This window comes from Balaenoptera physalus (genome assembly GCF_965194825.1).
Source record: "Balaenoptera physalus genome assembly, chromosome: 6".
Taxonomy (NCBI): domain Eukaryota; kingdom Metazoa; phylum Chordata; class Mammalia; order Artiodactyla; family Balaenopteridae; genus Balaenoptera; species Balaenoptera physalus.
In genome coordinates this window covers 20,633,092-20,657,889 of record NC_138885.1, presented here as the reverse complement: position 1 = coordinate 20,657,889, position 24,798 = coordinate 20,633,092, and the positions used below count along the sequence as shown (strand labels likewise).

At 42.3% G+C, this 24,798-nt stretch overlaps 2 protein-coding genes across 7 annotated transcripts in view; one reads left to right on the top strand and one right to left on the bottom strand.

Annotated features, from left to right (window-relative positions):
• ACMSD (aminocarboxymuconate semialdehyde decarboxylase) overlaps positions 1 to 14,181 on the bottom strand; it is a 94,770-nt gene extending 80,589 nt beyond the window's left edge. The window contains exons 1-2 of one of the 5 annotated variants that reach the window (XM_082465931.1): positions 10,238 to 14,181; positions 3,007 to 3,051 (exon numbers count right to left, since the gene is read on the bottom strand). In XM_082465931.1, the coding sequence (XP_082322057.1) occupies positions 3,007 to 3,051; positions 10,238 to 10,294 (102 nt within the window). In that variant the 5' untranslated portion in view covers positions 10,295 to 14,181. The remainder of the gene's footprint in view (positions 1 to 3,006; positions 3,052 to 10,237) is intronic. The other 4 variants (XM_082465929.1, XM_082465928.1, XM_082465927.1 and 1 more) reach the window with 4 other exon arrangements.
• Positions 1 to 24,798, top strand: part of TMEM163 (transmembrane protein 163) — a 419,722-nt gene that overhangs the window by 81,050 nt on the left and 313,874 nt on the right. The gene's annotated exons all lie outside the window — the stretch shown is intronic.

Below are 24,798 nucleotides of genomic sequence, written 5' to 3'. Positions count from 1 at the left end.
CAAGGACAAATGTTGTTTTTCAGTTCTGAACAAGGCTTTACCATGGCAAACAAATACCCCTCGGTTCATTCCAAAAGCATTGAAAAAGCAAAGGTTAAGAAGAGAAACAAATAGGGCAGACCAGAGAAATGTATTGGAAAGACCTTTCAGAAAACAGGAATCTCTGAGGTAAATCATTCATGGGGGACAGAAAAGATTTGTTCACCAAAGGGGTACAGGAGAATGAAAAGAAATTTCAACCTCAAAGTGCTGGATTCTCTCATGGCTCTTAGCTGAATTTGCGTATTTGTATATATTTGCGTGGTGTTTTCCAGTGACTGTAATCCCTGACCACTGTAATTAGGTAAATACCGATTTGGTTCTGTTTTGGTTTGCTCTGTTTTGTTTTTGAAACAGAGGAAAGGAAAGTGTCACTGTTTTGTTTTACAAGACTACTGTTATATCCAGTTTTGCTGGAAATATCAGGTAATAGATTTGACTGGAAATATTTTCATTCTTGGATTTCTTTTTGTTTGTTCTGGGGTTCTTTTTTTGAGATTTACTGTTAAGTTTTTGCAGTCTCTTTGACACAGAAACAAGATGAAATGAAGGCCATTCAAATCCAGTGTCAAGGTTACAAACTGCAGCCTGGGACAGGGAGTTAAAAAAAAAAAAAAAATTACAGGCTGCCCATCCCTGCACTCGGGGCTTCCTAGTGGCCTTGTCGTCATCTCCACTCAGCTTGTCTTCTCTTTTGGGGAGACTTGAGGCCAGCTTAGATCATCAGCTCCCAGGCTAGGAACTGACACTTTTCATGGGAGAAGTGTAGCCCAGTGTCTAAATTGGCACTTAGTGGGTGGCCTTTGATGAAGGTGAAAATGGGCTGCTCCAGAGATTCTGATGTTTAAAAAACTCTTTAATGATTTCCCACTGCCTTCAGGATCAAGTACAAAGGCCTAAGCCCATCCTCCAAGGCCCCGTCTGATGAGGCTTCTGCCTACCTCTCCAGCTTCTTCCCACCACTTTGTGCCCCAAACTCTTACCTGCCTCTATCCATCCTCCACAGATCAGACAAGGTGACCTTTTTCAGCCGCTAAGACCCTCTGAAGAATTTGCATTACACTGAGAATAAAACCCGGCCTCCTTAGCACGTGCTACAAGTCCCTCCATGATCTGACCCCTGCCTACCTGGTTTCCTTCCATCTCCCCCTTTCACCACATCTCAGCCAAACTGCCCCCCTTCCTGTTCCTTGAACACAGCTCTTCCTCACATGGCGGGCTTTGCAACTGCTATTCCCTCAGCCAGGGATGCTCTTCCAGGCTTTTCCTTCTCCTCCTCCAAGTCTTTGCTAGCTCCCCGACCAGCCAGCCCAGATGCATCTCCCCAGTCATTCCCTGTTCCAGCACTGTTTTTTATTTCATTCTCTGAAGTGATCACGTTTGTTTGTCTCCCCCTAGAATTTGAGCACCACGAGGGCAGGGAGTATGTCTGTCTTGTTCACCAGCATATTCCGCGTGTTTAGACTGGTGGGCCTGGCATCAAATAGGTGTCAATAAAAATCAGTGAGTGGGGCTTCCCTGGTGGCGCAGTGGTTGAGAATCTGCCTGCCAATGCAGGGGACACGGGTTCGAGCCCTGATCTGGGAAGATCCCACATGCCACGGAGCAACTAGGCCCGTGAGCCACAATTACTGAGCCTGCGCGTCTGGAGCCTGTGCTCTGCAACAAGAGAGGCCGCGATAGTGAGAGGCCCGCGCACCGCGATGAAGAGTGGCCCCCACTTGCCACAACTAGAGAAAGCCCTCGCACAGAAACGAAGACCCAACACAGCCATAAATAAATAAATAAATAAATAAATAAGTAAACCCAAAAAAGTTAAAAAAAAAAAAAAATCAGTGACTGAGTGAGTGAATAGAGCCAGTGGTTTTCAAACTTGAGTAAGCATCAGAACCACCTGGAGGCTTGTCAAAACTCAGATTGCTGGCCCTATCCTCAGCATTCCTGATTTGGTAGGTCTGAGGTGAGGCCCAAGAATTTGCCTTTCTCCCAGGTTCCCAGGTGAAATTGAACTTGCTGGTCCACAGACCACACTTTGAGAAATGCTGGTACCAGCCCGTGCCAAATGCTTGAGTTCTAGGCTTACGTATGTTTGATATCTCCAGGCCTTTGCTCCCTGTCTTTGCTTTCTAGTTTCCTTTATTCCTTGGGCAAGCCTTCACCTCTGCTTCCAGACCCAGGCTGAGCATCACTTCTTCCAGGAGGCCTTCTCCAGTCCTTGGTGCCCAAGTCTACATCCTCCAGTACCTGGTGCAAAAGCTGTCCTCACCTCATCACAGTGCATTGAGTTACCCCTGCACGTGGTCTTCCCACACCGCCAGTCCTCCAGGGCCTGCCTTAGTCATGTCTGTGCTCCACTGGGAGCTCGGGGGGGGTTCCCCATGCTCTCCACGAGGGCATGTGATGCCTCTGAAAATGAAGTCGGACCTGACCTCTGTGCAGCTCTAGATTTGCAGCTCTCAGGCTTTGTTATTGGCTGAATGCTTTGCCCCAAGCCTTCTTCCTCTCGCTCTTTCCTCTGACCAAACTCAACCCTTTCTAACAGTGACTTCTTCTCCCTTTTGCCTCCAGTGTTTAATTTCTCAGCCTGTGTGCAAACCTAAACTGTTCCATTTATTTGGTCAGTCGTAATATAATGTCATAACTGTGGAGAGGGCCAGGTCGCTTCCTTGACACAGAGCAATGCTAAAATTGGTTCTAGGGCAAAAAAAAAAAAAAAAAGGAGAGGGAGAGAGAGACATTTCTTAATGGCTTGTCCAATTCCAATTTTATCTTCCTAAATGCTGTTCTTTGATGTTATCCCCATTTTTGCAAATAATTTTGAGAAACCTCAGTGCTGTCCCCTTGCCTACTATAAAGTCAGTTGGAGGGCAGAAGAGTTGGGGGTTCCTAGAGGCCCGCCTGCTGGAAGGTTTCAGACTCAGGAGGTCTGTGGGTCTGAGGCACACTCGTGCTTAGGGAGAAACTCACCTTGCCGTGGTGTTGGAGCTGCACCCAGCCTCCGTAACCGAATCTCTGTAGGGGAGAGGAAGCACAGTTAGACTGAAAGGCCAAAGCAGAGAGGACTGCAATAAAGGCACATCCCTGGGACAGAGCATCCCAAGCTCTATCCTTTCAAGCCACACTTTCCCATTTTCCCCATGACCATGATCACTTATTCAATATTGATATTCAATGTTTTTCCTGAAATGTATTTATTCAGGAAGAAAACTCTCTATCATAGAAGTGCTAGTTTTACCTTTTCTCCTAATGCAGGTTGTAATTTTTAAATAAGGATGCACATTAAAAAATATTTGTGTACCACCTAAAATCCTTTCCAGGCCACTAGGAGTACAGACCATAGGGACCACTCTTCAGGAAATACCATCTTAGAACATTAACCCTGTTCTTCAAACTGTGGTTTGCAATCCGTGAGTAGATCATGAAATCAGTTTAGTGGTTAATGACCCAGATGTTCTAAAAACATGAAATAGTACGTGTAACAGATAAGGCTGGTGTCCTGCCCGTATTCCTTCCCTGAAGTGCTTCTGTGCACACCAGCCCTCCTTCAACTAAAAGCACTCGCATTTCTTTGACAAGATTTTCCCTTTTGCCATTGGCGTCAACTTTGATTAGGCCCTTCTAGAAGATCAGAAGTACCAGGAAATTAGTGGTGCTAATTTCCACCCCCCAAATCCCTCAATCAATGACTGAGGGCGTTTGTATATAAACTGCACACACTGGTTTCCTCACCTCCTCGGGCAGGATGACTCTGAGGTGAGGCACACATTCTGCACTTTCACTGGCTGCCTTGCTTTCCCTGTCTCATTTCCCCGCTCTACTGGTGTTTCCTGGCATCACCTCCAGAGTAAACTGTTTGCATTTGAATCCGTATCTCAGGGTCTGCTTCTTGGAAAACCCAAGCTAAGATAGTAAAGCAATGGAATGGAATGGAATGAAATAGGATAGGATAGGATAGCATAGCATAGCATAGCATAGCATAGAACAAATATATTAGAATGCCTTCTGTGTAGTAGTAATTTCATGAAACTCTTGTTTCCATTATAGATATAAATGTTTGTACTGAGTCACAGTATGAAATATATTTCTTCTTGGGGGTCATGAATAAAAATATTTGAAAGACTCTGCCTGTGAACATAGGCATATATGACTCATGTAACTATAGGTTTTAAAATCTCATTCTGTTCATTCATTCATTCATTTGTCGAACCCTCATGGAGTCCCACCATGACCAGCCCTTCTAGGGCAGAGAAAATAGAAGTGAAGGACAGTTGCAGCCTGTGTGGAGCACAGTCTTGAGAGAGCGAGGCCGGGGTGGGTGGGTAATTGAAGAGCCTTACTGCGTGTGAGGCACGCTGTGATAGAGTGACATACAGGTTCCCCGGGAGGAGGGGGGGGAGGGTACTGACGCACAACATGGGCCAGGCGGTGTCATGGGAGGGAGGCTGGAAAGGTAATCTGGGGTCAGATTGGAGAGGTGCTTCCAGTGTTCAGCATTTCCATGCTCCAGAGCAATGGCTCTCAAAGTGTGAAGTTGGGGGGAGGGCATGGAGGCCGGAGACCACGATGTAAAGGGCTCATGGGCAGCGCTTGTCAGCAACAATGGGTAGAGTTAGTGAAGCTAAATATTGCACAACTCCTCGCTTGTTGTGGTTGGATGAGACCATGTGACCGTGGTTTGGCTGTCATGTCACGGTACAGGGACATTGTCTTGAGGGGGCCAGGTCTCGGCAGATCCCTCTTCCTGGCTTCCCTCTCACCTGCAGACTCAGAGGGGAGGTCTGGGCCTGCAGCACAGGGGTGTTTGTGTGTCTCTATGTCCATCCCTGCATTCTGCCCCAGTAGACTTAAGATTTGGTCAGTTCTTTACCAGCCTTGTTCTACCTGGGCAGAATGTCTGTTCTTGAATTCCAGCTCCAAATTGTCACATTAGCTCTGGAAGTCCACCTGCCTCCTCCCAGGTGACACTGGAGGACCTGGCTTAGTAGGCTGGTCACTCAAGGGAACCTGTCCATCAGGGACCCCAGGTTCTCCTCCCGGCACCCAATTTCTCCTTTGTCGGTGCCCTCCCACCCCTTCATGCATTCAGTACCCTTGTGCTTTTCCTCTCTCTTCTCCTGGATAAAGCTGCCCAGAGTGCATGTCGGGGGAAGGGGTGGAATGGCCTCAATCAGTTACACTTTAGAGTAAACCGAAATGCTCTCTCGAACCGGAAATTTACCATTGAAATCTTACTTTACTGTAAAAAGAAGGGTTTTATTTCCTTCTTTCCTTCCCGCCTTCTTTCTTTCCTTCCTTCCTTTCTCTGTTCCTTCCTTCCTCACTTTCTTTCTTTCTTTTTCTTAATTCCCTATGGAATGTTAACCCATAAGTTAGCTGGTGAGAGAAGTATTGCCCTGGGGAAGGGCAGAGAGGCAGGGAGGGGCAGAACGGAGGGATCTGGTCACACACAACAGTCCGCTTACAAGGTACTTTCTTGGAGTAACTTAACATCTTGAAGCCGTTGTTTTCTTATGTGTGAAATGAGGCTCACCGCAGTCGTGGTGACATAAGGTTTTATGGGAATGACTGAAACAATTCGGACAAAGCTATGGACACCAGACCTGGCTTATAGAAAGGGCTTCATCAATGCTAACCATGATAATGGTGATGACAGTGGTGGAAGCAGAGGCGGTGGTGGCAGTAGTGGTGATGATGATGGTGATGACGGTGGTAGGGATGGTGGCGATAGTAATGGTAGTGGTGGAGGCTATGACGTGGTAGTGGTGATAGTTGTGGTAGTGAGTTTGGTGGCGGTGGTGGTACCAATGATGGTGATGGTAGTGGTGGCAGGCAGTAATGGCAGTGGGGGTGGCATGGCGGTGACAGCCTCTTCCATCCTGAGGTCGTGAAATAAGGTGTACGCTGGGAGCAGACACTAAGGAGCGCTGTGAAGGAAGGAGCCCTTTGTCACTCTGTGTTCCTCCCTTCCCTGTCTTGGAAAGCACTTGGAACGCTTTGGAACACCTTGTACTTGCCCTGAGCCTTTACAAAGACCTAACCTATTTGGGCCAACTTTATTCTGCTCCAAATCTGGCCTCCACACAATCCCCAGGCTCTCATCCTAGGTTGAACCAAGCCTGGGGTCCGAAATTTTTGACCCTCGGAGTAGTTTTTGCCAGAGCGTATATCAGGAGGCGTTTACCATCTGAAAATGTTTGACAGTGACTGGTGTCCCATAGGCATTTATGGGCATGACAAATAAAACAACATATTAAAAATTCAAGGGAATTCAGTTCTATCTACACGAATTGTGTTTCTGAAATGGGTACATGTGAATCAGAGGTTGATGAGCTGAATGACATTTTTAATGTCTTGGGGACCTCACACTCATGAGGTGAATAATGAACCTCCTGGGTGATGAAACCAGATACCTGTTTCCTCAGAGGAGTTGTTTAAAAGTCAAGTTATGTCTGGGATTTTGTCTCCTAAAACCTTACAGCGATCAAGTGCAATTAAATCATCACTAATCAAAGAAGATGTAAATAAATAATTTTTTACTAAAGGCTGGAATTTTGGGACCCCATTTAAAATTAGAAGAATCCTTGCAAGCCCTACTATCGGACACATAGTAGGTGGGCAATGAAGTCTTGCTGAAGGAAAAAGCTGAAACCTTATTAGCATCCTTGTTGTTATGAATAATCTCATTGTGGATCAGTCTGAAACAACTTTCACCCTGGTTTCTTGGGCCAGAGTGTGGGTCCTGATTCATCAGGAACAATGTAATCAAGTGCACCCTGAATCTACTCTCTTTCTACCTCAGGTAGATTTTCCCCCCTAAGGATCTTAACTCTAACTCTGACTACAATCATTATTAGCAAGTGAAAATGAAAAAATTTCTCAAATCCAAGTCCTCTGTAATCATTAGTTAATCACCAACCCAGGCGTGTTGATTCTGCTTTTCTATTTCTTCACTGCATAAGGAGGTCAAGGTTTTTGAAGTGTGTCTATTAATATTTAACAAGAAAAGGCAGGTTTGAAAAGAGATATCAGTTCTTCCAAAGGGGCTTCATCTTCCAAAATAAAACTAGGACTGGCTTATTCTTTTCATTTTTTTTATTGGGAGGTTTGAAAAAATGGTGAGAAAGGATCGGAGATTGATGTTTTGAAATAATATTTTACCTACTAAGAAACGATCTGAAGACAAAGGAAATTCTGCCAGAAGTATTGAACTCTATGAACACACCAAGGACTATCTGCTATCCACTAATGTCACTTTAATACTCTGATCATATAGACTGGAAATAAGGAAAGAGAGAGAGAGAGAAGGAACCCAGCACCATTTAGATGTATTTTTATTTATCTCCCTCCTCCCAGTTTGAAAACACAAACTGTTTTCTGCGAATTGTTTCATCACTGACTTGCCTGCAGTCCAACGGAAACTTCCAGCGCATAGCAGACCACATTGCTTGACCTGCTGTGAGGAAGCCCTCATTGGGTTTATGTGAGTGTGGAGAGTTGGGGAGCGGGCTGGTGTCTAGCAGAGGGAAGCAGGGACATCCCCCCCCATGATGTGCTCCTGGGCAGCTCTCGGAAGGTAGGTGTGGGTGTAGAGCTATGGAGGGGCCACCATAGCCCCACGAAGCTCTGGGATTCTAGGCTCATTTCTGAGTCTCAGGGGCCTCATTTGTCCAGCAGGGCTAATGATAGAAATCCTATCTGAAACTCACAAGATTTTATGTGAATCAAATTACATGTATAGATTGCTCTCTGGAAGTGTAAGAGTATTATGATTATTATTACTACCATCAGCAGCAGCAGCAGCATCAAGTATATCAGTTATCGAAACAAAAACAGATTCACAGACATAGAGAACAGGCCTGTGGTTGCCAAGGGGGAGGGGAGGTAGGGAAGGGAAGGATTGGGAGTATGGGATTAGCAGAGGCGAACTATTATATATAGGGTGGATAAACAACAAGGTCCTACTGTATAGCACAGGGAACTATATTCAATGTCCTGTGACAAACCATAATGGAAAAGAATATGAAAAAGAATATATATATATTATATATATATACTCAGTTATATACATATAACTGAGTCACTTTGCTGTACAGAAGAAATTAGCACAACATTGTAAATCAACTATACTTCAATAAAATTTTTTTTAAAAAGTATATCAGTTATCTGCTTGCAGGGTGTGAGACTGCTTGATAAAAGCCTGGTTTATGGGTACAAAATGCCCCTCCCCTCTTTTCAGGAATAATTAGAAGATAGGAGGGCATAACTAGAATATAGGAGGCATAACTAGAAGATAGGAAGGCATAACTAGAAGATAAGTAGGCATAACTAGACGATAAGAAGACATAACATAAAGAGCCAGCAAAATTTGCGCATGGGGAATCTCCAGGGCACACAGCTGTGGCTATAGCCTCCCCATGCTCTGCATCCCAGAGCTTCTGGAGCAGTTTTTTTTTTTTTTTGGGAGCAGTTTTAACAGTGCCTTCAGGGCCCTGCATTAGGTGGGGCGGCTAGAAATTGTCAGCTCTTGGTGACCAGTTCTCAGATCAAAGTGGAGGCAGGCTTGGGAGGTAGGGTTATGGCACAGGATACTAGGTAGAATGTTTTGGGTATTCATCACTAGCATTGTGAAGTGGTGTCTACACTTTAATAAAATATGATGAGGATGACAGCATTCAGAACAGCAAGTTCCCATGTAGGCACTTAGGCTCCTTTTGGAGGGGTTGGTTTGATAGGGTTAGTTCTTACCATGAACTATAATAGGAAAACCTTTCAAAGATGGTTTAGCATCACTTGTATTTTCTGATCTACAATGTCCACTGTCCATCTTACCTAAAATACCAGTGGGCAAAGAAACACTTAAGATGACCATTCTTCCAAGAGACAACTGTGAGAAGAAAATCGTTTCATCTACCTGCACAATGAAACAGTGAACCACATTTTAATTAGAGTTTGGGTTCATTCATTTTTCCTCACTTGGGATAAAAAAGATGAAACACTGGCTTCCCTGGTGGCGCAGTGGTTGAGAATCTGCCTGCTAATGCAGGGGACACGGGTTCGAGCCCTGGTCTGGGAGGATCCCACATGCAGCGGAGCGGCTGGGCCCGTGAGCCACAATTACTGAGCCTGCATGTCTGGAGCCTGTGCTCTGCAACAAGAGAGGCCGCGATAGTGAGAGACCCGCGCACCGCGATGAAGAGTGGCCCCCACTTGCCGCAACTAGAGAAAGCCCTCGCACAGAAACGAAGACCCAACACAGCCATAAATAAATAAATAAATAAACCCAAAAGTTAAAAAAAAAAAAAAAAAAGAGTTAGAAGTGACTGCAGAATCTGTTGTCCAACCTCCAGTTTCCCAGTACTAATTCTTGTTAAAAAAAAAAAAAAAAAAAAAGATGAAACACTATGAGTAGTGTATAAGTACTAGAGAAGACTGAAGATTGGGTAAAATCTGATACTTAGCCCGAACAAAACTCAAACCAATTTTAAATTTCTTTCATTTTCCCCACCTTCCTGTTTTAGTATTCATTTAAAAGTTCTTAATGACAAAAGGAAGTTTCCATCTTTCGAGAAACACAGTGAAGAGTCTTGAGAGACATTCATTGTGCAAACGTTTCATGTCATTTCCTCTAGTTTTTTTTTTTTTTTGATGTTCCAACTCTGTACTTCATAACAAGGATTTACAGCTTAAAGAACATCAAAAAGGAATGGTTTCAGACAGTGTCTTAAAATAGACTAAAAAAAATTCCACAGAGCTATCATTTAGTGCTTCTAAAACTTATTTTAAACATTTTAGAAAGGAGATATGTTTTAGAAGTAATGAGAACCTATCACATTCTGTTTTTTAATAGTCTCTTACTTGAAACTGTAATTGTCACCTATCTCCCCAGCAGCTGAATATGTGACTTAAATGGAAGTAAAACTGCTTGACTTATATTGTCCAGAAGTTTTAAAGTGTGCTTCATTTGAGAGGAAAAGGGATTTTGAGAGAACACTTACTTCTTTTTATCAATGTTCTTTCAAAATAAATATGAAGTCATTTTAAAAAACTAGGAAATCAGAGCTACCAAATAACTTAAAATCACTCCTAAAGCAGAGAAACTTAACATCTAATTCCCAAAAGAAGACATCATTCTATAGTAGAGGCATTGAGAAATGCTGGAGAAGTTCTAGAAATAATTCAGCAAATTAATCACCATTACCTTCTTTAGATCTGGCCATTCTTTTGGTAGAATATGACTGTGGATGTCAATTTTCATCTCCACGGGATCAGAGGAGACGCATGTAAAGAAAGAAGTTTTGATATGAAGAGGTCTTCATGAAAACCATGGAGTTAATTGATTTACTTCGTCCTTACGGCTGCCTTCAGGCACCACTCAGTATGCCTGCTCAGCCGGTATAGATCCATTGGAGCTGCCTTCTTAAAGTCCACAGTTCTGTTTATCGGTCGACTTGGCTTTGGGTCAACAACTCTTTGGTAATCAGGACTCCAGGCACAAAATTAAAAAAAAAACAGAACAAAACTGTACTAAACCCCGTGAGGTCAAATGTACTGCAGGCTGCTTTTGAGTTACAGTAGGTCAAAAATGGACTAATCTTTGTTTTTGAATATTTTAATTTTTATCAAGATATACATAGTTAAAAATCAAATATCAGAAGACTTTTAAAGAAAATAATAGATCCCTGACTCATCTGTTCTTATTCTTGGTTTCATTCCCCAGAAGAAACCAATTGTAATGCTTTTGCTTTTTGTATGGTAGTTACCTCTAGGTCTTTAAACAATACTTAGCAATTGGCTTGTTCATGAAAATCTAGCATGTTGAAACGTGTGGAGGAAGTTTCATCTTTACTTTTAAATCATAGAAAGAGCCCATACTTGGTATATGTTATTTCCTCCATTGCCTTTTCTTTCATTTGTTCATTCATGCATTTGACAAACTTTTATTGAGAACTACTATGTGCTGAGAATATAAGATTGAATGAGAGATTAAATGATACGTACATTGTTATAGGTATTTGTACAGAGTGTAAGTGTAGGGAGAAGTAGAGGGTTGTCAGAGCAGTTTGGGGAGGGCTTCCACTGGAGCATAAAGGGAGGCTTATGGTCATGCTTCCAAAGAGAGCCTGGAGCAAAGCAGCCCTTTATTGTTCTGTGTTTGTCCTTTCCTATTCCTGGAAAGCTTAAAATGTTCAGGGGACCGAAGGACACTGGCAAAACCTTGAACCTGCTTTGGAATGCTTCCATCAGCTCAGTCTCCACAATGAAGGGACTAGGTAGTTTAAAAAAAAACAGCCTTCCTACTAGGCTATTCAACTAGAATCTGGATAAATTTTAACAAACATTCTTTTCAACTAGATTCTGGATAAATTATAACAAACATATGTTTAAATGCTTGCTCAGCTTGAAAGAAAATACAGGAAATCCTCAAGATCATTTTTGTAAAAAGTTCAATGAGCTTAAGCAAATGAATGAGCCTTAAAATAACATGGAGGCACATGCCAATACTCAGAGTAAGTGTAAGCAGTTTTAAAGCACTTTCTATGGGCTAGGCACTGTTCCAAGCATTTTACTCAAATCAATTCATTTATTCTTGATAACATTCCTATAAGAGGAACTATTACCAATATTCATTTGATAGGAGAGGAAACTGAAGCACAGAGTAGTTAGGTAACTTGTCCATAGTCACACAATAGTGAGTGTGTAAGTAAATAAGCCAGAATTTGAACCCAGGTAATGTGGATTCAGAACCCCGGAGCTTTGAAAATTAATATCCTAGAGGGAAGTGGGAGATCATACCATAGGCTTGTATGAAGTTGAGACTCCTTCATTAATGAATTGGAAGAGACACTTGCATGGAGATGCGAGGGGATTGAGCGTATGTAAGAGTATATAAGGGTGTCACAAAGTACAAAGGGTAGATTAAGAAAGTCTAAAAGGAGTCTAATTGGAGTGCTAAAAGAGGAGAAAGAAGTTGGAGGAGAGATATTCCAAGAGATAATAGCTAGGAATCAAAACCTATATCTAGAAGGATTAAGAAAAAGAACTCCCTTTCTAGAAACTTTCCAGTGAAACTACAGAACACCAATAATAAAGATCTTATAAACTGCTAGAGAGGAAAAGAGAATGCCTTCAAAACTCAGCAATTAGACTGACAGCCAACTTCTTACAGCAATGATGGTAGCCATAGGACAATAGAATAATATGTTCAAAAAGCTAATAGTCAACCTGGAACTGTATACCTTATAAAATTTTATTTTAACAGTGAAGAAAGAGTAAAGAAATTTTCAGATAAAAACTGAGTTTCCTACCAACAGAACTCACTTAAGTAATTTCTAATGATATACTCCAGAAAGGAGGAAAAATGACCCCAGGAAAAAATTCTGTGAAATGTAAAATGAGTGGGGAGTAAAGAAACTGGTAATCTTATAAGTACATTTAAATAATATTTTTAATAATAATAATAATAGTGATGATGATGATGATGCCTATTTTACAGAGTTAAGGCACTAGCAAAAGATTGTCCAGCTATATTCTTTTTTTTTTTTAATGGATTTATTTATTTATTTATTTATTTTTGTCTGAGCTGGGTCTTTGTTGCTGTGTTTGGGCTTTCTTTAGTTGCAGCGAGCAGGGGCTACTCTTTGTTGTGGTATGCCAAGGGCTTCTCATTTCTGTGGCTTCTCTTGTTGCAGAGCACAGGCTCTAGGCACCGTAGGCTTCAGTAGTTGTGACACGCGGGCTTCAGTAGTTGTGGCGTGCAGGCTCTAAGGCACAGGCTCAGTATTTGTGGCGCACGGGCTTAGTTGCTCCACGGCATGTGGGATCTTCCCGGACCAGGGCTCGAACCCGTGTCCCTGGCATTGGCAGGCGGATTCTTAACCACTGTGCCACCAGGGAAGCCCTGTCCAGTTATATTCTTGGTTTTTCTCTCCAAAGCATGCCCTCCTAACAGTGAATCTCCTAATTTTAACATCTTTTGCAATCTTGATAAGCTGAGAATTTCCTAAATCATCAAGTCCTGGTTCCTTTTCTCTTACCAGTTTTTCGATCTTTTTCCTCTTGTATTTGACTATAATGAGCAAGAAAGAACCAGGATGAACCTTTAACATTTTGCTTAGAAATCTCCGCAGCTAAATATCCAATTTCATCACTTATATGCTCTGATTTCCACACAACTGCAGGACACACAATTGAGCTACGTTTTCCATCACTGTATAACAAGGATCCCCTTTCCTCCACTTTGTAGAATGTCCCTCATTTCCTTCTGAGCCCTCACCATTAGTGCCTTTAACATCCATATTTCTACCAATGATCTATTTATGATGATTTAGGTATTCTCTAAGACAATATAGGCTTTCTCTACCATGCTCCTTAATTTCCTTTGAGCTTTCACTGGCAGAATCTTTAACATCTGTATATCTACTGACTGCCTATTCAAGGAAATCTAGGATTTTTCTATCATGCACCTCAAAGTTCTTCTAACCTCTGCCCACTGCCCAATTCCAAAGCCACTTTCATATTTTTATGTGTTTCTTACAGTAGCACCCCACTTTCAGGTGCCAAAATCTGCACTAGTTTCCAACTGCTGCTGTCACAAATCTTAGTGGTTTAAACCAACACAAATTTATTCATTTGTAGTTCTGGAAGTCATAAGTCTAAAATGGGTCAGCAGGGCTGTGTTCCTAAGGAAGGCTCTAGAACAGAATTGGTTTCCTTGCCTTTTCTAGCTTCTAGATACGATGTGCATCCTTGGCTCATGACCCCATCCTCCATCTTCAAAGCGAGCAGTTAGCATCTCATAGTCCTTTTCTCTGCTTCTGCCATCACATCACCCTTTTTTTGACTCTAACCCTCCCATCTCCCTCTTCTAAGGACTCATGTAATCACAATGGGCCCACCCAGATAACCCAGGATAATTTCCGCATCCCAGGAGCTTTAATATAATCACATTTTCAAAGTGCTTTTTCCATGTAAGGTGGCATTTTCACAGGTTCTGGGGGTCTTTGAGTAGGGACATTATTCAGCCTACCACAATTAGGCATGGTAAAAATTTCCAAAGTAACTACTAAAAGATTACATATAGAGTATGTAACTTACAATCCAGTTAAGTGGAAGATGGAATAAAGAAAAAAAAAATCAATTCAGGGACTACCCTGGTGGCGCAGTGGTTAAGAATCCGCCTGCCAATGCAGGGGACATGGGTTCGATCCCTGGCCCGGGAAGATCCCACATGCCGCAGAGCAACCAAGCCCACGAGCCACAACTGTTGAGCCTGTGCGCCACAACTGCTGAAGCCCGTGTGCCCTAGAGCCTGCACGTTGCAACTACTGAGCCCACGCGCTGCAACTACTGAAGCCCGCACGCCTAGAGCCCATGCTCCGTAACAAGAGAAGCCACCGCAGTGAGAAGCCCACGTACCACAACGAAGAGTAGCCCCTGCTCGCCACAACTAGAGAAAGCCCGTGCACAGCAACGAAGACCCAACGCAGCAAAAAAATACCAAAAAAAAACCAACAAAAAAACAATTCAGAGGAAGGCAATAAAGGAAAAAAGAAACATAGAAAAGATAGGCAAATAGCACAAAATGAAATGGCAGAAATAACAACATCCAACCATGTGTTGTTTATAGGAAATGTGTTTAAACTATAAGTATACAGACAATTTGAAAGTAAAAAGGTAAGAGGAATTAAAAGAAGCAAATCCTAACCAAAGGAAGGCTATGATAGCTGTTTATCATAAACAGGGTAATTCAAATAAAAGAGACTATAAAACAAAAAGCATTATTAGAGCAAAAGAGGACCACTATATAATAATAAAAGGTTCAACTGACTACAAAGCCATAGTAATTCTAAATTGGTATACCATATGGCCTCAAAATATAAAATGCACACACGCACATACATATTTGACAAATCTTTCAACATAGGTCTCTCAATTATTGATAGGTCAGTCAAATAAAAATTATCTGCATGGAGCTCCAGAGGAGGGCCCCAGTGCTAGGGAACCACCAGAGAACGTCAAAACCATTCCACAAGAAAAAGAGATCCTTTTAAGCCCCAGCCTGCCCACAGAGCTGTAAGCCATTTTACTACATGGTCGGTCAGGTAACAATTTGCCTATAACCCTAACATTTAATCTCTCTCCTTGCTTCGACTCTGCCAATCAAAGAGATCAATCTTAAGGAGAAGCAGAAATGCCAGTTGGGGAAGGAGAAGAAAGGACCATGTGCCCACCTTTAGGAAGAGAAATCGTACCTTTCAGTGAGGATTGAATAGATTATTAATGTATTGTACTAGACATTTTCACTATTTTACCTATGGATGGGTTTGCAATTTAAAGTGACTTTAGGAAGTTTTATTACTTAGAAGGGAGTGGAAATGTCATGGAGACTGTCTAGGTTTTCATCCAGAGGAAGCAGAAAGACTACCTTCACCAAGCAGTATTGAAAGGAAAGTAGGAGATTTAAAATGTTGCACATGCAACTGTATCCAATGAGTCCTGTGTCTTCAGTGTAGGTGTAACAGAAGAAGAAAACAATGCTTTTACTTCTGCTTTTAAAGACAGGCAAACTTTTTGGCTAAATGTGCAGAAGGTCACAGTGTCCTCATGAGCAAAAGATAATACTCTTTCAGTTCCTACCATAACACTAAGGAAGGTGACAGCAAAAAGGAAAATTGTATAAGATCTCATCTCCACATTTAAGAAAATGAGTTATAAAACAGATGAGCTTTATACTGACATTCCTTTGTGGAAAAAGGCAAAAGATCCTTAAATTATTCAGTAGTGGTATAAAAATAAAATATGGTTTAGACCAAGTCTTGAGTAGCTCCTTTCTCCTGGCCCCTATCTGATGGCTATGAATCAGCTCAAATACCAAGGTTCAGCTCCTGACTCTACTGATTATTAGTCGGATGGCATTGGGAAAGTTACTTCGTCTCTCTGTGAAATAGGGATGATAATAGAACTGATTTCATAGAGTTGTTCTGCGTATTAACTTGAATAATATAAAACTATCAGCAATGAATTAGATGATGACACGTAATCCAGTTAGTTCTTAGTCCGCCATATGCAGACTGGCGGGAAGTCTGATGGTGGATTATGTAAGAACCCTGGGTTTAGGTGACGCAGGACTGTGTGATTGGGACATCCCCTCTGCAGTGGTCACCATGATTGTATTTCTTCTTGTCCAGACCTGTGATCCACTTGAAGGTAGGCAGCTCCACTGGTAGAAAGGACCTCTCCTGGAGGCTCCCGTTCCAAATTGGAATTCTTCTTTCCTCCAGTACCCGCTCCTCTTCTTGTGTTTTCTCTATCAGTGAATGACACTCTATCCAAACCAAACTTCTCCCTCTCTGCCTCTCTCCTTCCCTTCCTCACAATCAATAAAGCATCAGGTTTTTTTTATTCTAACCCTATTGCATCTCCCAACCCAGTTCCCTCCTCTCTAGTCTCACTTTTAGGCCCTCATCATGTCTCTCCAGGATTATTTAGTCACCCACTCATGGTTTCTGACTCCAGTCTTGGCCCACTGTAATCCATCCCCAGGAGTCTTGGCCACTGTGACTGCTCTGAAATGCAAAATGATCACATCTCCTTCCAGCTTAATGCTTTTCATGGTTTCTCACTGCTAAGTATAAGCATGCATGGGAAACAAGGCCCCATATGTCCTTTTCTATCTCTTCTGTGCCTGTGCTCTGTGCCCCAGCCACACGGAATGCTTTATTCCTCCCCAAAGGGAATGCATTTCCCTTTTTGTCTTTATTTATGGCTTCTTTGACCTCTGAGGTCTGGAATGACCTTTCCCTGTCCTTCTTTCTAGCAAATTTACACCTATCCATCACTGAACATTTTTGGCTTAAACATCACTCCTCTATAAGCCTCTCCTGACTACTCCCATCCCCAAATGGTAAAGGGGGACTACCCACTCTTGGAAGACTTAGTTGAAGGAATGAGTGAGTAGGAATGACCCTGATAAAGCTGTGAATGATTTCAAGTTCATCTTCAAAGATAACAGAATCCCTTTCTGCTATCTTTTACCCAGCCTCTAGCTTTTGGCACCCAGAGACCTCTTTACCTATTTTTCTTCCTTATCAATACTTGCTATTTGAAGAGGAGCTGGTTTTAGTCTTTTGCACTTGAGTTTGAATTTGTCTACATTGGGGAACTGTTGAATTAATGAATTTTTGAGAAAATACCATAGGGCCAGGAACCATGTTTGTCTTATCTGTTAAAACCCCAGTGAAAAGCAAATGAGTAGGTACTTATGATGATTAATTTTATGTATCAAGTTGGCCACAGTGCCCAGATATTTGGTTGAACACTATTTTAGATGTTTCTGTAAAAGTTTTATAAGGTTTTTTGGATGGAATTAACATTTGGATCAGTAGTCTTTGAGTAAAGCAGGTTACCCTCTGTAATGTGGGTGGGCACTTCTAACCATTCAAAGGCCTTAATATAAAAAGAGTGACGGCCCTGGATGAGGAAGAAATTCCACCAGCGGATGGCCTTCAAACTTGAACTGAAGCACCACCTCTTCCCTGGGTCTCTAACCTGTTGGCCTACCTTGCAGATTTTGGATTTGCCAGCCTCCACAATCACGTGAACTAATCCTTAAAATTATAAATGTTTCATAAATATTTGATGAACTAATTCATCAATTAGTAAATACACATGAGTAGGTGGATAAAATGTATTTTTCTGGAACATTTCTATCTAAGCCTCACGTGGAATTGTTATGTGAAGGGTTTCAGCTTTTTTATTCAATATCATGCAGCAACAGGTGTCATTCCCAGTATTTCTGTGAAGTCTCTGGCACTTTTTATATTTGGAAAATTAGGTGTTCAAGGGTAAAAACAGAAGCCAGCTCTTGGATTTTGAGGTTTTTTTCAAATTGAAGTATAGTTGATTTACAATGTTGTGTTAATTTCTGCTGTACAACAAAGTGATTCAGTTTTATATATGTGTATGTAAATATATACACATTCTTTTTTTAAATATTCTTTTCCATTATGGTAGGTAGGCAAGCCAGTCATGACGGGGCCTTGGGGTGAGGGATGAGTCAGAAGGCACCTGTGTGTGTTGATGATGGAAGGAAGATGTTTCAGTATACACCAACATGGACAGTGACCGAAACCAGATACCACTGAAACCGAGTGCCCCTGCTGAGTTTATGATTAATCTCTCTATCCAAAACTTTATTCCCCTGCTTGTCCTGCCCCTGTTCCCCTCAGGACTGAAGAGTATCAAAGAAAAGGGGAGACTGAAACCGAGTAGGAACCTGTGGTCCGCTCTCAGTTACAAAAGCCTCTCGGTGCCCCCTTTTTCTTGTTTGTAGAAAAAGACTTTAGTTTCCTAGGCCTTCCCTGAGTTCCAAAGAGCAGACTCAAGCAGTTACAAGTTAGGGAAGTGAGGGAAGGCAGAAACAAAGGTAAGGCAGTCAAGCAAGAAAAGTAATGATAGATTAAACAATAGTTCATCAATAAAACCGAGTCCTAGTTCCTTCTCAAGGGATATACATAACAATTTGATGTATATCTTGAGTTGTTCTACAGGAACTATGACCCCCACCCAAGTGGTGGATGGTGATTACATGCTGACCACAAGCACATAGGACCCATACTGGTTGGAGCCAGAAAGTTGATGATTAAAACATCACCCTCTTACCTCACCACCAACCAATCAGAAGAAAGTCAACTCTTGCCCCTAATTTTGCTTTTAAAAACTCTTCCCTGAAAGCCATCAGGGAGTTCAGGTCTTTTGAGCATTAGCTGCCCATTCTCCTTGCTTGGTGCCCTAAAATAAATGCTGTACTTGCTTGGTGCCCTAAAATAAATGCTGTACTTTCCTTTACCACAACCCAGTGTCAGTAGATTGGCTTTGCTGCATGGCAGGTGAGCAGACCCAAGTTCAGTTTGGTAATACCACCTTTGCCTGCTAATGCCTTGGGCTCCACAAGAGAGTAAGGAGGGTCTGGGGTAATGGTTTAGAGCACAGACTATAGCATAAATTTATGGACTTTATTTCCCTGAGCAAATTACTTAATTCTCTATGTACTCATCTCCCCATATGTAAAATAGGGGAATAATAAAACCTACCTTGGGGGAATTCCTTGACGGTTCAGTGGTTAGGACTCTGCACTTTCACTCACAGGGTCTGGGTTCGATCCCTGCTTGGGGAACTAAGAACCCACTGCCTGGGCTTGGCCATAAAAAAAAAAACAAAAAAAACAAAACCCCAAAACCTACCTTGGTCTGTTTTAAGGATCAAATGAGATAAGACATGGAAGGCATATAAAATTATGCCTAGCATAATGTAAGCAGTATATAAGAGTTAGTCCTTGTTTTTCATATTACTGTCAACACATAAGCCCTCCAGAATTCAGACAAAACCTCAAGGAAAATGTGTGGGTAAGGGAAAACTTGAAATAACTGTGATTAAGTTTCTGCCATCTGATGACATAAGGATTTGTATTAACAGTTGAGAGAGATTATAGAAAAGTAGAGAAACTTACATTTTGCATGCATTTATACAATGGCACACTGGAAATTTTTGCAAGCTCCACTTGGAATTCCAGGTGTTATTATATGGGCAGGGAAGTTTTTGGGTGGAAGTTGGGGTTGATAATTCCATGATATATAGGCCATATTATCAATGGATGTGAGCCACCTGAGGAAGCCTGGAGCAGTGGAGACCAAAGTTTAGGTGGAGGGTTAGCTCAGGGGGGACAGGAAGTGATGAAGACCAGAGTACAGGTAGAGGGTTAGCTTTGGAGAGGAGCGATCACCTGTCTTTCTGAGGGTGAAGGGAGAGATGAAGTGATACAAAGGGCCATGATGTGTCAGATGAAACCTCAACCATCAAGGGCTAATACCTATGGTCTTTCTGAGGTGGGAAGTGAGGTAATCTACTGAGTCAGTGTTAGAAGTTTAAAAAGTAAAGGAAGAAAGGAAAGAAAGGAACAGCTTTACAATGGCATTTGAGTTGCTTGCTAGGTGATGAACAGCAACATCAGGGCTACAGTGTAGTTGGACTTTAAGAATGTTTAATGGAAAACCACTTGAAAACAAATAAAGGAATTTTTAGTCTAGGACAAAATGCAGCTATAAATGCACACAGTGGTTCTATTAGAGTAGTGAGAGTCTGAATTATTTTTTTAATCTCTGTATTTTCAAGATATTTCATAATGAAGTTACAATACTCTGATCATTGGAAATGTTTATAAAAATATATTTTAAAGGAATTTATGATGTGTCGCATTGTCAGAGTTCTCAAAAGTCACCATACCTAATGTCATTTTTGACCATGAATCACAATGGTTTGTCTTCTCTAAGCAGTTTTTTTTTTGGCTGTGCCTTGCAGCATGTGGGATCTTCGTTCCCCGACCAGGGGTTGAACCCGTGCCCCCTGCAGTGAGTCCTAACCACTGGACCACCAGGAAATTCTTCTAAGCAGTTTTATCAACGCTCTCATCTCACTCTGATAACCTAGGCATGATTTAGCTTACCTATTTGTCAATAATCCCACAGTGATGTATATTCTACTCCAGTTGCCCCCTGAACTATTTTTTAAATCTACTGCAGAAACCAAGAATTAAGATTCAATTCAGGATCTCTTCTGATTGCATTAGCTTTTGCCAGATCAGAGTAACCTAATAAGATTCTACAATCATGGTGAACTATGCCTAGTGGAACTCAGGAAAAATGATTGGCTCACACTAAATTAGATTTATGAGTGTCAACCTAAAAACTAGTGGTACACTTGAATTTTATTCATATTTTTTTCTCTGTGACTTTGAATCAGAGATCAGCTCTCCTCTCTAAGTCTCTTCATTCACAATTGCCATAATTGATGCCTAATTCGGAAATGAGGTGGTAGGCATTTACGTAATGGGGGATTATGTGTTATTCACTCATAATGACAATGCTAGGGCTGTCAATCGTTGCACGCTTTTACAGTGCTATGGAGGGGAGAAGCAGAAATGAATGCATGTGAAATCCATCACCTGAAGTGCGTTTAGAAAAGAATGAATTCCACTCTAGACGTACTCGGAGCTCTGATGATAGAAAATAATAACTTTTATCCCGTGGGGTTGAGGATGGGTTGGGAAAGACTAGAGACTCTCAGTCTTAACCCCCAAGTGGTAATCACTAGGGGAACGTTAAAAATATTGACCTACCTCCCCGCAACCCTTGCCCTTGTCCCTGCTTGCCCTGTCCAGGGAGGCCTAATTAAATTTGAATTTATAAACAGTGAATAATATTTTTAGTATAAGTATTTCTCAAATATTGCATGGGGCATACTTATACTAAAAAATTCATTATTTATCTGAAATTCAAATTTAACTATGCATCCTGTATTTTTTACTTGCTGAATCTGGCATACACGCACCCTCCCTCCCCCATCCCCAAACCAGATTCAGAATTTAAAGGTCTGGTATTTTTAAAAAGTTCCTCAGGTGATTATAATGTGCACCAAGATTCAGAAACACTGTGCTAAACCTTAAAATGTTCAAGCTGCAAAGCTCTGGAAGCTGAGGTTGGCAGAAGGCAAACTAAAACAGGAAAGAAGAGAATGGGAAATGATTGTTAAGACAGGTCAGTAGAACCCATCACAGCTTCTTTGAAGTCTTCTATTTTGTTGTCCTATGTTCTATATTTGTTATAATTTACTGAGGAGAACATTTACATTGCATCTATAGCCTCTCTGAACTACCATAACCTTGACTGATGCTGAGTGAGCAATTCTTGGTGGTTATGCAGGGAGGTGTAGCCATGCTCTGTGTCAGTGACCTTTCTGCCCCCCTCCAAACTATGTGCCCTGGTGACAGGGCTGACTGAACTTGAGGGAGACACACAGCCCAAGACAATCAGTTTATAGTCTGTACAGTGGCCTATAAGGTACTGCGGTAGAAGAGTTCTGCCCAGTAGGGTGATGATGATTGAACTAGACCAGACAGGTTCTCTCTGTGTGCATTTTATTTCTGGATACAGAGCACAGTTTGAGAGTGGAAGCAGAATCAATCGGGATAGGTTATGTCAGTGGTGCTCAAACTTCAGTGAGCATTAGAATAATTTGCAGGACTTATTAAAACACAGATTGCCAGTCCTCACTTCAGAGTTTCTGATTCAGTAGGTCTGGGCTGGAACCCAAGAATTTGCATTTCTAACAAATTTCTGGGTGATACTGCTGATTTTGATTCTGGGAACACACTCTGAGAATTATTGGGTTAGCTTCTGCTGCAGTAACAAACAAGCCCTGGATCTCAGTGGTAGAAGGAAACAAAGGTTTATTTCTTGTTTGGGCCACGTGTTTGTTGTGGGTTGTCTGGGTGCTCAGCTTCCAATGTCAATGTCAGCTTCTTCACTCCGAGACCCAGACTGATGGATGGAGCAGCCACTGTCTGGAACATCCTGGCCACCACAGCAGAAGACACAGGGAGTGCGTGGTGAAGCACACCCGGGCTCTTAAAGTTTCCCCTGGAAGTGACATGTGTCACTTCTACTCAATTGCACTGACCAAAGAAAATCATATGGCCCCACATAACTTCTAGTGGAGCAGGTAAACACAATCTTATTTGTTTAGAAAGAGAGAGAACTAGAAGCTTTGCAAACTGCCCTAGTGATCAACCAGCAGCTGGAACTAAAAAAGACACACAGAAAGAGACCAGCACACAGAGGGCATGAGACCATCGGAGCCAGGGATTGAGGAAAACCCTGGCTGGTTGGATGGTAGAGGCAGGGGTGATTAAAGACAAGGCATGGATATACAGAGTTATATAATGGTGTTTTGTTTTTTTTTTAATTTATTTTTGACTGCATTGGGTCTTCGTTGCTGCACGCAGGTTTTCTCTAGTTGTGGCGAGTGGGGTCTACTCTTTGTTGCGGTGCGCGGGCTTCTCATTGTGGTGGCTTCTCTTGTTGTGGAGCACAGGCTCTAGGTGCGCAGGTTTCAGTAGTTGTGGCACGCGGGCTCAGTAGTTGTGGCTTGCAGGCTCTAGAGCGCAGGCTCAGAAGTTGTGGCACACGGGCTTAGTTGCTCCGCGTCATGTGGGGTCTTCCCAGACCAGGGCTCGAACCCTTGTCCCCCGCATTGGCAGGTGGATTCTTAACCACTGCACCACCAGGGAAGCCCTATATAATGGTTGATGGCAGTTGTTGAAGCTGCTTTTGATCCTGAACCACCTCTAAAGCTGTTGCATTATGTTCTGATCACCATGGATGTGTTAATATAGGTGTTCACACATCCCTGTGAGATTCTCAAATCCTTATTCCCACATACACCTGTAAGCTTGTAAAGCCTTCTCCCACGGGATCTCATCACATAACCAAGTCACCACCAACAAAGCGTGTCCCAGCAATTAAATTAATTTCAAGGTAATCTGGGTCTCCAACTTGTAGATCTCAAACACCATGAAGTGGACATATAGACCAAAATAAAACATCTTACAATTTTTTTTTAATTTTCATTTTATATTGGAGCATAGTTGATTAACAATGTTGTGTTAATTTCAGGTGTACAGCAGAGTGATTCAGTTATACATATACATGTATCTATTCTTTTTCAAATTCTTTTCCCATTTAGGTTATTGCAGAGTATTGAACAGAGTTCCCTGTGCTATACAGTAGGTCCTTGTTGGTTATCTGTTTTAAATATTGCGGTGTGCACATGTCAATCCCAAACTCCCAATTAAATTTTTAAAGTACACTTTTCCCACATAAAGCCCCAATTCTGCGCCAGCCCCAGCCTTTGGATTTCTAGTTTTTCTCCTTCTTTTCCTTTTCTCCCAATTCTGCGCTTCAAAATCACCAAAATCTGATTTAGCAATACAGGGGTGGGGACCAGCATAAGCAGGCCAGCGGGACTCGTGCGTGGTGGTTGGAGGGGGGAACGTTTAGAGATCCACTTAGGGTAATAGTCTGTCCCATCACAACCTTGGGACAAACCCCCATTACTTTAGGAACCTGAGGGACATTCCGTTCCTTTTACTTAACAGAGTCCAAACAACTTAGGCATGGACTTTCATACCAGGAGTAAATGATTTCTAAGGTGAAGAATGTGTATGCAGGGCTTAAATGTTCTGACAACGTTAACAACCAAAAAGAAAGTGGTAAATTTTCATTGTTGCTCAACTGCTCATCTTTTGAATTCGAGCCTAGTCATGTCCAAAACATCCCCACTGTGCTGGAATTTGGGGTCTACTTAGTTGCTTCCCCCCACTGTTTGCTTGTCTAACACATGGGTTTACCATGGACCCTGTGGTTCTTTCTCCTTACTGCTCTCTTCTGTTCAGTAAGTGACTGATTGGGCCTGCATTCTGAATTTTGTCCATGTCCTAGGTTTGCTTCTGTGAACACTTCTAGGGGCAGGCAATAGTTCTTTTGGGCTTGAGAAAGAGGGTCCCTTCTCTGGGCTCCATGCTTTAGTGGACTTGGGCTCCTGCCTCTCCTTTGGCCTCAGCCCTCCCCACAGGGTGAGGACTCCCGGAGACGAATGGACAATGCCCACCTGTAGGCCTCCTTCTCACCATTTAGACATGGCCCTGGAATTCCCAAGGGCTCTGAGCCTGCTTCTCGGGTCTGGGTGGGTCTTGTCCTCAGTCTTGAGGAGCCCAGAATGTGTCACTGCATGCATGCCCCTAGGCCCAAAATATGGCCAAGGGGTGGCTATTTGGAGGTGTGTAAATGGAGCTTGGACATGTGGGCTGGGAGTTTGAGGCCATGAGGGGACCTAGAGGTAAGAAGAGAAAGAGAATGGTTCATGGAC